We start from the raw sequence: 14275 nt of genomic DNA on the forward strand, positions 1-14275 counted from the left end.
AAAGCTGCTGCAGAGTTAACATCTGGATGTTAAAACTTAACTTCTCGGTTAACTGACGGTTAGGAAAACGATAGCGATCGATGAGCGCGGAACAGATTTATAGTGGGTGTGCTGATCCGATCTGATGTGGGTGAGATAATGGCCTTCAAAAGGGGTTAAAACAACAGCTTGGTGTTAGGGTCGTTTAGTAGCCAGAGAAGGACAGTTATTGGCACACAAAAAACGTTGGCAGACTGTTCCAGTTAACCCAATATGCTTTTTAAAGCCCAAAAATCCAATGGCATGTAAGTATTATTAACCACTATATTAAAAAAATTAAGTATATTGTACCAAAATTGTACTTTTATTATGAAACCACCAGCACATGGCAAATGACCAGGTTAGCTAGTGTGGTGGAGAAGAGAGGTACCCTCGTCGGACTGGTGACTAGAATTATCGCATCGCTTGATTGTGGCGTCCTCGAATGGATGCACTGCCTCCGCCACCGGCCAGTCCCATGGTAATGGTGCCCAGGAGTCCACTGTTCGCCACCCGCTGGACAAACACAACCACTGTGCGCGGCACATCCGATCGCACCACCTGCACCACCAGGTGCAGCAGGTTGACCACACAGTAGAGCAGACCGCACAGGAGGATCAGCGGCGCCATCACCAGTTTGGTCTGCACAGAGTACCGGGTGGTGTCCTCAAAGTCGAAGAAATCCCAGAGATTGGCGTTGCCCAGAAAGCGTTTTCGTAGCCCGATCGCCTGGTTCTTCAGCCAACTGAAGTACCAGCACAGGAAGAAGAGGGCATGGGAGATCACGCAGCCAAGTACCAATCCGGCCAGAGTGATGTAGTCCATCTTGGAGGAAGCTCCGTCACCGGTGGACGTTTGGACCAGTCCGCTTCCGTAAGCCTTAAGCAGCGTCTGGGCCAACATCCAGCTCTGCTGAGCGGTCAGGTCACCCTGATCCGGTGAGGACATCATCTCCTGCAATTCCATGGAATGAGGCCTGCGTCGATGCTTCTTCAGTCGTCTGAGGGCTTCTCGATCCTGGATAAGTCCCGAAGCATCCTTACGCTCTACCTTCTTGTCCTGCATTTCGACTTTGATGGAAAATTGGGAGGATGACCTTTTCGCTGTGGGTTTTGTATTAGGGAAGTCCACCTCGCTGCTCCTGGGCATGCGCACACCTCCGTTCATCAGCAAGGCTCTGTCACCCAATGTCACATGCTTGGGAACTACTCCCTTTCGATCCGGCCGTGATGCACCACCATCTCCGCCCGCTGTCTCAGCAATATTTTTGGCAGTCAGCAAATGGCTGGAGACACCAGTCTGCTTATTCTCTTGGGAGCCACCACCTCCCCCACCTGCACTGAGCCTCGAGCGCTGCACCTGCGGCGTGGGCGGCAATGGTAGCAGCCCATTCATCTCGTACCGCAGGCCATTGAAACTGAATTGGCGGCGAGATCGCAACTGTGGTGCGGTGGCCACTGAAATGGGCAGCGCTTTGTCCAGCAGATTCAGAGATTTTCGGTGATTTGAGTCCTGACCTGGTGCCTTGTCCATGGTGGCTTCTGTGATCTATCAACACCAGGAATTTATAGCTGGCTCTCGATTCCCTACACGTTTTCGATATCTTCCTAAATTTCTTCAGACTTCATAGATTTCAACAAATATTCTCTTGATTTATATTTGATTCGAACTCCTGAGTCTAGCTTACTTCCTGGAACTTAGGGGAACAAAGTTAGCGAGACGAATGCCGAAAAAGAACAAAAGGTATACGACAAATTTTCTGAAATTTTCTCCAATATCGAATGTGTTTCAGAGAGCTATATTCTGAGTTCCGTCCTAAGTGTACAATACCTTGAGCGTAGACCTTATGTTTGAGAACTTCAAATTCAAAGCCTACTGATTATATATGTATATTACTATCTGATAAATATTTCCTCAATTACTACCATGCCCATTATAAATTGTGAGTTAGACAGATCAGAAAATTAGTTAAGAGTAACTTAATCAAAATGTAGACCATAGACCAAAGAAGACACCATACTTTAATCAAACGAAAACCACATATATGAGAAAATGTCGAAGAATGTAGTCGTGTGGAATAACATCACCTGATCCGAGGGTTAAATGCGAATATGAGGGGGTGAGAGGGGGTTAAAGGCGGACGCAAAACAAAAACGGCAACCAAAATGAACGGAAACGGAAACGAAAGTATGGTAGCGAAAACGGAACGGAACGAAAGAAACGAAAGAAAGAAAGTAAAACTCACCTCGCGCGGCAGAAAGAAAGTAGAAGTAGGTGCTTAGTAGAAGTATGTAGGTCTACGGATAACGACATATCTGATCGGATCGGATCGGTTTACAGGGTGCACTTGCAGAGTGGTTCGAGTGGTTCAAGTGGTTGCCAGTGGATCAGTGGTTCGGGTGAAGGTCGAAAGAAGAGCGAAGAGCGAGCGGAAGGAAGAAACGACGACGACAAAGTGGGTTTATCTCAGATGTGCAAAACGGTTCGGAACGGTTCGGTTTTTGGTTCAATTTCCGGTTCAGTTATCTTTTCTTTCTTGTTCCCCTCTGTATTTCGATATCATTTGATCCTGTTTCGGGCTTAACTTACAGACTTCTTTGCTTATTTGGTATTAATTTGTTTTTTTTTTTTATTTATTCTCTCTCTTGTAATAAACTTATAAGGTATTCGTATTTTTTAGTTTTGTTTCTTGGGTTCTTTCGGTTGTTTCTTGTTGGACTTCTTTGTTTTGGTTTTTTTCTTTAAGCTAAGCCTAGGAATTAGTACTGTTCTCAGAATTTGAGTATTGACTACATCGACCAAATCAATCAATAGATAACGCGAAAAAAGGAAAAGAAAAAGTGGGAAAAAATAATTAATTAGTTTATAAGATGGGAGTAAAAAGGAGCCGGCTGCGGAATGAGTGGTAAAACAACCAAATTGATGAGCGATACGCATAGGTGCAACAGATATATACATAGATATAGAGGAGGTGTATGTATATAGCAACGGGGTTATTGACCCACAGGGCATCTCTTTCTTTTTCGCCCTCTATATCTATCCCTTTTCTTTCTACTTTTCAAGAGTGCGAAAGGGAAGGCGAAAGAGTGAAGTATCCTAATTTACGGATTATAATCCCAGCGAATATATACACATATATTTATAGTTTTTAGTTTTAATAGGAATCCTTGGGAAACTACAATGGGCGGTAATCCCATAAAGCAAATAAACAAACTAACGGTAAAGCAAACGCTTGAGGTGTCGGCTTATCAAAAGCGTTGAAACTAAACAGGCACTAATACAACTACACGGAAACTTGCTCACGAACATGAATTGTTAACCCCTTAGAATACTTAAGACTAACATTATCTACCTTGAAATAAAAATAACTCATGTAATATCTTCCAAAGCATTGACAATTTATAATATAGGGTTAAATATAGAATTAAAAATTGTATAACAGAACAAAAAATAAATAAAGTGTAGCGCAATGGTGAAAAACTATAGAGTAATCAATTAAGTAAACTTGTATTTTTAACTGAGCTTGAGCTTTAAAGGGTCGTTTGGCTGACAAGGGGTTAAGCTATAAAAGCAGGAAGAACAACAACAACGAAAACATCATCATCATCAACAACAACAACAACAGCAACAGCGTGGGACGGGGGTCAACTCGGTGGGGGTTGGAAATTGGGGACCGTGAAAACATATGGCGCATAATTGGATCTGGGGGCGCACACTCACCTTCGCACTGGACTCGCCATCACGAGGGGCGTGGCCACGCCCAGCGGCTTGATCCGCTGCTGCATGGTGGGCGTGGCCGTGGTCGTCGCGCTGCGTTGATTTTGTGCTGCCACCGCCGCCGCCGCTGCTGCCGCCGCCAGCGCCTGCTGCTGTTGCTGCTGCGGTCCATTGACGCCGACGCCATAGCCAACAGGATGGTCCGGCGATAGGGCGTCGCTCGTGTAGCCCCGCTGCGGATCCAGACCCCTGCGGATACAAACGAGATGAAGTGGCATCAGCATCCTTGGCTTTAAGAATCTTGCAAAAACTACATATAGTATGTTATATGGCAACTTAAAACGAGAGAAATATGACCCAGCATTGGTAATAAGTTCATAACCTATGGTCAATTTAGTCTACACGCTACCTATTCACCTCTTCATATCAAATTTCAAATGCTTGAAATAATTGCAATAAAATACTTCTGTGCAACGGTTCGTATACGCAACATATTTGAAGGGTTTAAATGAGCATACATATGTATGTATATCTATATTTCGTTTCCCATGGATACTTTAATATTGAAAATCAATACTACTATTCAAATTAATAGTATGACAGCCAGTTGTGATTATTTCCAAACGAGCATATGTTTATTTAGTCCACCTCGTTGTGAAGCATTCAATTACTTTTGGGTATGGTCTGCAAGTAATGGGTGCACCATCAACTAACTACCCCAAAAGGAAGTACACCGAAAAGAAAATTCAATGCATTATGCAGACACATAGATATTGTATACTATGATAAGTACAAAACCTATGAGTTCAAGTTAACAACAAAGACTTTTCTATCTGCAGTTTGATAGGTCTAGCTTCTTTTCTTGCAGTGTAACTTCCTGCTAATGGGGCTAAGGCTACCGCTATGGCTAATTAGCTCACCTGGGCCTCGCGTGCGGACTGTGACGCGGATGGTAGAGACGCATGTGGCGCGGCGAGTCGCCTCCTCCTCCGCCGCCCGTGGAAACGCTGCCGTTGAGGCCGCCGCCATCGCTCACCTGCGGCAGATAGAAGCTGCTGGAGTTGTGCCGCTGCAGCGGAGGCGTCGGTTCGCAGTCCTGGCTCTGGGAGGCGGGCGGCGGCTCCAGGTCCGTATCGGAGCACTCTCGTCCGGGCGAAAGCTGCGATATCGAAGATAAGACGATTAGTTTTGGACTAGAAGGGCTTGGGTGAACAGACGAAAAAGAAATGAGATCGACACAGACTTAGGCCTACATTTAGTTGCGATCATTTCCAAAGTAACAACAAAAAAAAAAAAGAAGTATTTAAATGAAAACATTGAACAATGGAAAGTTCAGAAAAACTGGACTGGTTAAAGTTTCATTTTCACACATTTCAATCCGGGGTTCGATTAAGAAAAGTTCAACGAACTGCAGGATTTCAACACGCATAAGATACAGTTAATAAAATTGCACACACAACTGTGTTCTTTTGGGAATGATTAGTTTTAAGAGTATTGTCAAATTGGAAATAGTAATAAAACCTGTGAAAATGAAAACCGTAACGGATAATGAACGAAATAAAAATAAATACAAAAAAAAGAAAACTGAGGAATTGAGAAGGTTTCTTGTTGTTTTATTTGGGTGGGGGAAAGAGGATCGTGGGGTGAGTGGAGTGGGTGGTGTGCCTCCTCCTTCTGGCCCCTCGCCACCCCCCTGCTTTAATTAATTGTAGTTTAACGCATACTGTGGCCTAAGTGGAAAGCCCAAAGTGGAAGTACTTTCCGCAGCATAATTAACTTCACAATCAGGAGTCGGCAGGAAAAGTGCGGGAAAGTCAGAGATGAAAGGGAGGAAGAAAACTCGAAAAAGCACTGCGTAACGACATAAATTTTCCAAAACGAAAGAGTAACGCAAAGAAAGTTTCTTATCCTATAATGAAAATCGACAAGTTGGAGTTTCAGATAGAAGTTAATTATCCTGATAATTAAAAAGGATTTACTTGTGGAATAAAGAAAAATAAATAAATGCTTACTGAACGTCAAATTGATTTGTGCAAAAGTACTAATTAAATATTTTCCAATCATCTGTAATCATTCGAATTTGCTTGTGTGGGCAGACAGGTGGAAAGAAAGGGAAAACTGGACAGATGAAGATTCAGTAAAGAGAAAATTGTACGGAAAATGGGTGGAAATAAAAGATTTGGTCCGAAAACCAGAGAGGAAATTATAATAATGGGACAATAAATTAAAATCAATGATTTCCAGGGCAATTCAAGATCAATCGGTAAATAATGGATTCGTAACAAAAAAAGAATTCAATTTTTTTGTAGAGTTTTTAATATCGTTTTTTAAAGTCTTTTACCTTTCTCGGTGCTTGCAGTAAGTGTAGTTTTTGGTTTTGTTTTCTTTAGCTTTTGCTGGTTTATTTGGAGATGCGACCAATTCTTTTCGATATAAGTATGTATGCTATATACTTCTATATATATATACTGATATAACGACAGCGCTGGGCGGCATATACGAAACGGAAATCGAAGGGGTTAAGGTGCCCAGCAAGGTGAGAAACGAGTCAACTAAATAGCAATAAAAGTGGCAAATGCAGCGCAAATCATAGTGGAAAATTCATAGGGGAAAATTCAGCAACTCAAAACGCCAACTAAACAAATCCAGCCGCATGCATGCAAGAGTGGGGTTAATGCGGAGATGATTCCAGATTCCAGAAAGTGGGTGAAAAAACTAAGGTGGGGAAAACTGGGAGAGCAGTGGGACACACAACCCGCTCCGGTGAGTCCGAAGTCTCTGATTTTAAATGGAAAATTATTAAACCCTCCGGCACTTTTCTCAGTTGATTCCATTTGGCAAAACTTAATCCGCAGCTAAGTTATTTTTAATTGGTTTCTTGTTCAACTTTCAGAGTTTCGAAAAGTTGATAATCCGCTCAAGAGAATTTTTTTTAATTTCCCAATTATTGTTTATTTAAGCTATGCAATAAATAGAGTGCTTTAAAGTGGATTTCGAATATTGCGGACGGACTAAAAAGATTTAATAATTAATAATGGGACATAAACATTTATTAATGGATACACAATAATTTACAGTGACACAGTTACATTTTCTCCTACTTCGCGCGTGTCCGTCTGCCGGAGCTTTCACTGTATTTTTTATGAGATGTCAAGGACAGTGGAAGCCAATTACAATGGACGGGGGGCTGGTGACGAAAGAGGGAGGGAAAATGGAAAAGTTTTGAATGGGTGAGCGTTGCTTTCTCTAAATGGGTGTGCATCATTTGGTTTGCTTGTCCTTCAATTAAACGGGCGTGGCACTAACTAACTTACTAGTATCCCTGCCAACCCGTTTGTTGTTTCTTTTGTTTTATTTTTTCTTCTTGCTTTTGCCAGGAAAAGCAGGAAAATAATAATAGTAAATGCAGCCGAAGAAGAAGAAGAAGTTAAAGCGGCAGCCAAAAAAGTTTTTGCAGTGCAGAGGGGAAAAGCGGGTGGGAAAATGAGATTGAAGGATGTGCTGTGGAGCAGCTGGGAAAAGCGGAAAAACTTTTATTCGCCCACGCAGAGAACGGATGGAAACAACAAGAACAACAACACTAAGATACTTCACAGATTTCTGCGCTATATAAAGCTATACATACATATACATATATGTATGTAGATGGATGGCATATATATGTTTATATTTATATCGATTTTGTAGTTAATTAGTCAAAGCATTAAGCGGGTGAAGGGCGCGTTTTTCGGGGTGGGCGGGGGGTCTAGGGTCTATTATGGGATTACAGCAAATGATAAATCATACGAAAAGAGCAAAGGAAAAGTGTGGAAACAGAAAACCAAAGGAAACCAAAAAGTAAGAGGTCAAGAAAATCAAATGGAAAACTGTTGTTTACATTGAAGCGAGATGGGAAATGAAAACAAAATCAAAAACATAAACATAAACAAACAACGGTTAACGGTTACAATTACAGTTAAGTAAACACAAATTACGATTACAATTACAACATTAACTAAGCCAAACAACAGCAACAACAACAACAGGTGGATTCAGCAATCGCCCAAGGAAAATAAACATTAGCTTATATTGCAAATCTAATTGGAACAACTATTTTGTTTTGAATTTTACATGACATTCGAGAGATTGCTGTTTCTCCACCTGCGGCGCACTATTAGGGGCACATTAGATACAAATAGATATAGGATACATAGATATATGTAATAGGAATCTGAGTTTCGCATAGCAACTGCTTCGCTTTTCTCGGTGATATTGCAAAATCTTGTTGTTTACCCACCTTACTGTAAAGCGTTGTGCTGCCCGACCGTTGATTATAACCATTGCCCTCGGCCATATATGTCTTTACCTGAATTCCCCGCTTCTCGCGACTCGCGTCGTAGAAGGAGCGTGGTGAGTACTGCACCGCAGTGCCTCGCATACCGCCCCCGCCGCCCGCTCCACCGCCGCCGCCGGACACCGCGGCGGTACCATTGCCGCCGGCCCCGCCCCCGGCGCCCGTCTGCTGGCCGCTCCGGTCGTTGCAAATGGTGCTGATCGCCTGGTTTTGCACCTGAGATCGACGCGATGCGTACTTCTTCGGGTTCAGTAGGCTGCAAAGATGCGGATATGCAAGTTGGATCAATCTCATAAAGCAATTTATAAAAATAAACATAACTTAGGGATTGCAAAATAGAAAATTGTAATAAAATCCTAATAGGTACATCAATAAACCCCATAATACTATTCCACTTTATAATAGCACTTCAAAAGCTTTTTTATTATGCAGATGATACGTAACAACATCCTTTGATATTCTATAAAAAACATACCCCCAGGCGTAGCGAAAAGTCAAGATAATTGGTTATTAGCCACGAAGGCTCGCAATCTGCAATACTATCATTTCAATTTCGTGTTGAATTGCCTCCCACCTCCGGGTGCCATGTAATTTGAAGTCCATAATTGGCAGTTCAATTTGGTCATTTATTATGGTAATTTCCGCACGCCTCGAGACAAAAGGACAAAAGTGGTACAGTGGGCCCCCGCTATGCTAAAGCCTAGCCACTCACTCACCTGGGATACTGAGGTCCGAACTGTGTGTAGCAGCAGTTGTGCCAACAGCCGCGCGAGAACGGATTGTAGCCGCCCTTGAACTTTCCGGTCACCTGCTCGTTGGTTGTCCGACCCCGCGACACCAGTACCATGTGGAAGCCGGTCAGTCCGAAGATGGGGATCGCCAAAATGGTCACCAGGCCCATCAGGATAATACTAAATACGGATAGAGAGTTAAGCCAAACCAAGTGGGGCGTATAAAAGAGATGCCTACGCTCCCTTAAGGAGCATTCTTAACAATTTTAGATATTTTTAACTTTAAATAAGTTTTAGAAATTATATGATATGGTATCAAAAGAGTAGTTGTCTGTTTTGGCAAAAGGATACGCTACGATGGGCGCCGTGTCCTTGATGTTGGGCATGATCTTCAGCACGTAGACCAGGCACAGCGAGAAGATGCTCAGCATGTGAATGGACAGCGAGACGAGGAAGAAGAAAAAGAATCTGTAGTTCCGCCTGCCGATGCAGTTGTTCACCCACGGACAATGATGATCGAAGGTCTGAAGAGATGATGGTTTAAGTCAAGGTTAATGTTTTCTATAGATTATAGTTGGATAGCACTCACCTCTATGCAGTGATTGCAAACGGAGCAGTGGGAACAGCGTGGCGGGCGGTAGAACTTACAGGTGACGCACCACTTCATCTTGACGGTGATGCCGTTGATCTCGGCATTCTTGTAGAGCGGGGCGCGCAGCTCCTCCTCGCAGTCTTCGTCGGGCGAGGCTAGAATGCAGTCAAGTTTAGGCCGTGACGACTGGCTTTGTCCCCGGCTCAGCACGCTACATACCTTTGGGGATGATGCCCGGGTCCATGAACGTGGCCAGCGTGAAGTTGGCCAGCACGAAGAATGTGATCACGCCTTGGTAGGCCAGCACCCATGGATGGCTCTTCACATAGAACTGGCAGCTGCAAAAATCGAATGGAAATGAAGTTTTTATTAGTACTGCAGTTTACAAGTATTTAAAGTACAGGTTATATTGCCCTTAAATTTATGAGCCAATCATTAACAATTGACCATCTCTAAAAGCCTTTGAGCCTAACTGCATTTTTAATGAAATTTTGAGCCTGGATACCGTCCCATTTCTGGGCTGTCCAATTGCCAAAAGTGGGTCGACTACTACATGATTAGTGTGCTCGTCTAGTTTCAACCCTAATTAAAAACGCTCTCCAAACTGGTTTCAAAAGTAGTGCATACATACACACATGCAGCTGGCTTAGTAAAAGTGGTTCGGCATTCCTTTCATAACGATACTACCTCCTCATATCCAGAAGTTGGATTAATGCCACAACCGTAGAACGGTGTGGACAAATTTGATGGTTTTGCAATCAGCCATTTTCGGTGGAGGTGGCTGATGCTGTGCCGTGAAGTAGTCCGAAAATTCGTGGGAAAATCCGACCAGCCATATTGTTGACCATTAAGCAAGTGGTGGCCGCCAGCCAGGTGGTTTGATGCCCAGGCGGCCCAGGCATTAGTATGCCACGAGTACAACGGAACACCAGGAGTCCGTCCGTCGAGAAGGCCAGGAGAGCCCCCGGCTACGGTTATCCAACGTGGAACGCCCGTTGTGTCGCCGCAATCACTTTAGAGTCTACTGAACCGGAACTGTTTGTCGTCGGCTGAAACCAGTCCAGTTTTCCCCCTTTGAAATCCCAAACCCGAACAACTTTCCCTGCTCTTACATACATTCGAGTATAGGCCACCCCAAAGAACTCGACCCGCATCGGAATCAAAATGAGCCGAGCCCAAATGGAATGTGAGCTGAACCTTAACCCGTTTCTTCGACCCTGTTTAGAGTTCAGAGAACAAGGAATTTTTAATTTAAAACAAACGAGATAAGACCCCATCTACGCACTTTTAAGTTATAATATTTTACAACCAGAATTTGATCGAACTTTAAATGTGCTCATATATATTCAAATGACGTTTTTCTGCGCTTTAACTTTCGCAATAAAAATCTGTTATTGTTTGCCCGCCCGATTTTGCCTTCACAAATGCCACAGTTTTGACGCATGTGCTCAAGGGGTTAAGTCAACCACAGAGCCATGAATGTTGCAAAGTTGCAAGGGCGATATACACGTGTCCTTTAGCCCATTTCCATTTTCGTCTGTCCTCGCCGCCCCGAACTTCCCAGCTTTTCCATCCTCCCTCCTTCAGCTTTTCCACCAGCCTTTCCTCTCCACGACCTCTGATGCATTTGCAATGATGTGCGGAACTTTCCGGCGGTGGTTTCGGTTTACGAGCTCCTTGTAACGGGTTACTTAAGGTGAATGTATTACTTTCTTCCGGCATTTCTCACTGCATTACGGTGCTCTTCGCCTTCCGGCTCGGCTGGCTGGCTCTCTTTTACCGGATTGCCGTTGAATTCTAATGGAAACGTATCTGAAATGCAGCTATCATCATCATCATCATCATTCTTCGGCTCATCATCAATCTGCACATCGTTCTCAACCTTCTGCGGTTCTTTACCGCATTTGATGACGCAGTGGGGCACTTGACCTTCTGGTTATTATCGCATTATGAATAATAAACCTTTGCGGAACATATGTACATATATTGTAGCTGATCCACTTTCACTCGAAGTGGGTTCGAGGGATTGAAGTTCGGTTGTCATTGGTGGGGAATAGGGTGAAATCCAATCCGTCTTTTTCACTTCTATTTCCATTATCATCAGCTTGTACTTTCCGCCTTTCCCTGATGACTTTAACTTCATCATCGTCGGCAGTCCTTCGCTGCATTATAATTGGCAGAATGACCTCAGACTGTCAGTTATCCATTTCCATTTCCATTTTCTTTGCCTTTTATTTAGCTGCCAGTTAGTTTCGCACTGGCTCTCTGGACAGTTTTCCCCGGAGTCGAATGGATTTCCTCCTTTTTCCGAGCAGCAAAAGAAAACCAGTGTACAGCACAGTCCAGATTTTCTATTTTCTGCTCACGGCGATTGCTTAGAAATGTTCACACCTCACTATCTATAAAACTGTATCTGTAAATGTACCTGTATCTGTATCTGTAGCTGTGAAACTGAATCTGCATCTGTATCTGTGCGTTAGACTCTGCTGCTTCTGGTTTTGATTTATTTCGGCATTCTTATCGCATTTATTCCAACGCCTTACAGCTGTAACAAAACAAAGAGCTCTATCTCATCCACTGGCATTTGCATACAATTTTTAGAATGCAAATAAAACCGGAACGTAGCGACTCTCAGCACGTGCCAGGGATTTATGTTAATCGCTCAGAGACGTAGAGCTCTGGGGCAAAAAAAAAGAAAAAAAAAAGCGGGATGCGGCGAGGTGGCAAATGGGGGAAAAGTGGGTCTTAGAAGATGGAGAAACCTCAAGAATCGCTGGGGTAATTAATTAAACCGACGTTTATTATGAACTGCAAGCCGCACTGTGTTCATTTATTCCTCGCTTATGCAGTTTAAGTCATTTCTCCCACACTCTTAATTAATCCGCGTCGGAAGCAAGTTTTCCATCTTCAATTTCAATCGCCAAAGTTTGCTTACAAACAAAGTCGGTTGGACAAATACGACACTTTCTACAAATCGAACAAAGGAAAATACGATATATTTATTTAGCTACACCATGGAATAAAGGTTGCAGCTGTCCAAACAAAACTTGGTTTGCATGATTCCCATTACGGCGCCGAGCTATAAACACCGAAATGGAACTATCAATTGGCCAATTTTAATGATCGGACACCATAGCCACTGTATATGTATGTATATGCACAGGAATCTGAATCTAATCGACTCGCATCGAATATCAAAACGACAGCTCACCTTCCACCTGCGGGCCACCCCATCTCGAATTTATATAGAAAATCCACTTAGCAACGTGATTGCATTAAGTAATTAATGGGTGGTGCCATATTCGAGAGTTAGAAGAATACATACATACATATAGAGAAGTAGAAGAAGATATTATAGATGAACAAACTGCCATTGGGTCACAAAATGTTTCGATACAAGAAATTAATATTCAAGCAAGTAAGTTCACATCAAGTGGAAAATCATAATCAAACAAATATTTCGATCTCCAACATCCAGCAATCCCTTATCTTCGAGCTGATGCCCGATTCCAAGTCAGGTGCATCCATATATAATCCACACATACACAGGTGTAGCTATAGCTATAGGTATATTACACTTGTTTGCTTTACTTTTCAATTAAGCAAAAATGTTTGCCAAGTCTCTGGAGGGAAATCTGTTTACATTTATGCAAAGTCAGGCGGGAAAAGGGGGGCGGCGTGCAAAGAGTTGGCCCAGAAACGACAAAAATATAAAAAAAAGAAAGGAAAGAAATAAAGTACGGCAGGGAGCGACAGGCTCAAGGATTTGCCGCTTTCTTATGACAAATAATTCATATCAATTTCCTGAAAGGAGGGGGCGCGCCAAAGGAACTGTGTTGCAACCGAGCAACTGGGGCAAACTAGCAAATCAAATTAGTGACGGGACCGCAACAAGGACAATAGGCACACATAGTATATATATATATATACATATATAGGCAGGCAGGCAGGATGTGGTTGACTTCAATTAATGTTTTGCGCCATCAAATTGAAACAAATTGCCTAGGAAAACAAATAAACATTGATTGAAATATAATTTCAGCGAGGGGATGTGGCTTTTCTAGGGTGGCTCAATCAATCTCGCTGGCGGAATAGTGCATCTTATCAAGTGGGAAATAGCTTAATTTTAGAGAAAATTGCTACTTTGCCGTAAGTGCTTTTATCTTATTATTTAAGAGCAATATTGTCTTATTGCACAGCAATTCGCGTCGCCTTTCAATCGACATACCCCGGTGTAATGTCGTCCCTATCAATTTCAATTTCAATTCCCGACTAAATTCCAACAGAGTTGAGATATTTTACTTGCTGCCACCTCCATCTTCGCCCATTTCCCCCACCGCGATTGCATCACAGTGGCATTGTCAAGGTGAAGGCAACCCAGTGGGTGGTCGATGGACAACACCACCCACTGCCCACTACCCACCCCCCACAAAAGCTTAACCGCTGTGAATAAAAAAAATGTATAAAAAAAGTAAAGAAACAGACTACCAACAACTTTTACTTGGAGTATTTTTCAAGAGCATTTCCGGTACAGAGGGGTTTCGCTAAATCCATCGGGTGGCGGGGGCGGTTTCATGGTAAATTCCAGCGGGCTGAGATGAGAGGTAGAATCCAGGGGGCCAGAGATATTTCATGGAGACACTTGCAGGAAATTGAATTCCTATGTTAAGCGGTTGCCACAAAGACAGACGCCTGGTGGCGCAGCAGTGGGGCGAGGATATTGGGAGCCCCAATGGCAAACTGTCACATCCAGGCGAATTGCGCCAAGTTTATGGGGATGACAAGCACCCGGCTCCATTTTCACCGTGTCATAAAGATGGAAAGTCAATTACGAGTAGGGAAACTGAACTAAACTGAACTGAAACTGGCGGAGGGCGGCAAATG

At 43.2% G+C, this 14275-nt stretch overlaps 2 protein-coding genes across 7 annotated transcripts in view; both read right to left on the bottom strand.

Annotated features, from left to right (window-relative positions):
* LOC6620464 (palmitoyltransferase app) overlaps window positions 1-14275 on the bottom strand; it is a 34400-nt gene that overhangs the window by 4113 nt on the left and 16012 nt on the right. Inside the window, exons 3-10 of one of the 6 annotated variants that reach the window (XM_032726852.1) lie at window positions 9611-9729; window positions 9389-9546; window positions 9151-9323; window positions 8785-8979; window positions 8081-8324; window positions 4656-4894; window positions 3739-3984; window positions 2759-2807 (exon numbers count right to left, since the gene is read on the bottom strand). In XM_032726852.1, the coding sequence (XP_032582743.1) occupies window positions 2771-2807; window positions 3739-3984; window positions 4656-4894; window positions 8081-8324; window positions 8785-8979; window positions 9151-9323; window positions 9389-9546; window positions 9611-9729 (1411 nt within the window). In that variant the 3' untranslated portion in view covers window positions 2759-2770. Of the gene's footprint in view, window positions 1-2758; window positions 2808-3738; window positions 3985-4655; window positions 4895-8011; window positions 8325-8784; window positions 8980-9150; window positions 9324-9388; window positions 9547-9610; window positions 9730-14275 lie in introns of those variants that run through there. The other 5 variants (XM_032726851.1, XM_032726850.1, XM_032726848.1 and 2 more) reach the window with 5 other exon arrangements.
* On the bottom strand, window positions 316-2230 carry LOC116802354. Its single transcript, XM_032726853.1, has one exon. The coding sequence runs from the start codon at window positions 1549-1551 to the stop codon at window positions 433-435; it is 1119 nt and encodes a 372-aa protein (XP_032582744.1). The 5' UTR covers window positions 1552-2230; the 3' UTR covers window positions 316-432.

The sequence above is a fragment of the Drosophila sechellia genome, chromosome X (assembly GCF_004382195.2).
Source record: "Drosophila sechellia strain sech25 chromosome X, ASM438219v1, whole genome shotgun sequence".
NCBI lineage: Eukaryota > Metazoa > Arthropoda > Insecta > Diptera > Drosophilidae > Drosophila > Drosophila sechellia.

What these genes read in the sequence shown, in the direction of transcription:
- LOC116802354 (XM_032726853.1), bottom strand. Translation starts at nt 1,551, where the DNA reads ATGGACAAGGCACCAGGTCAGGACTCAAATCACCGAAAATCTCTGAAT.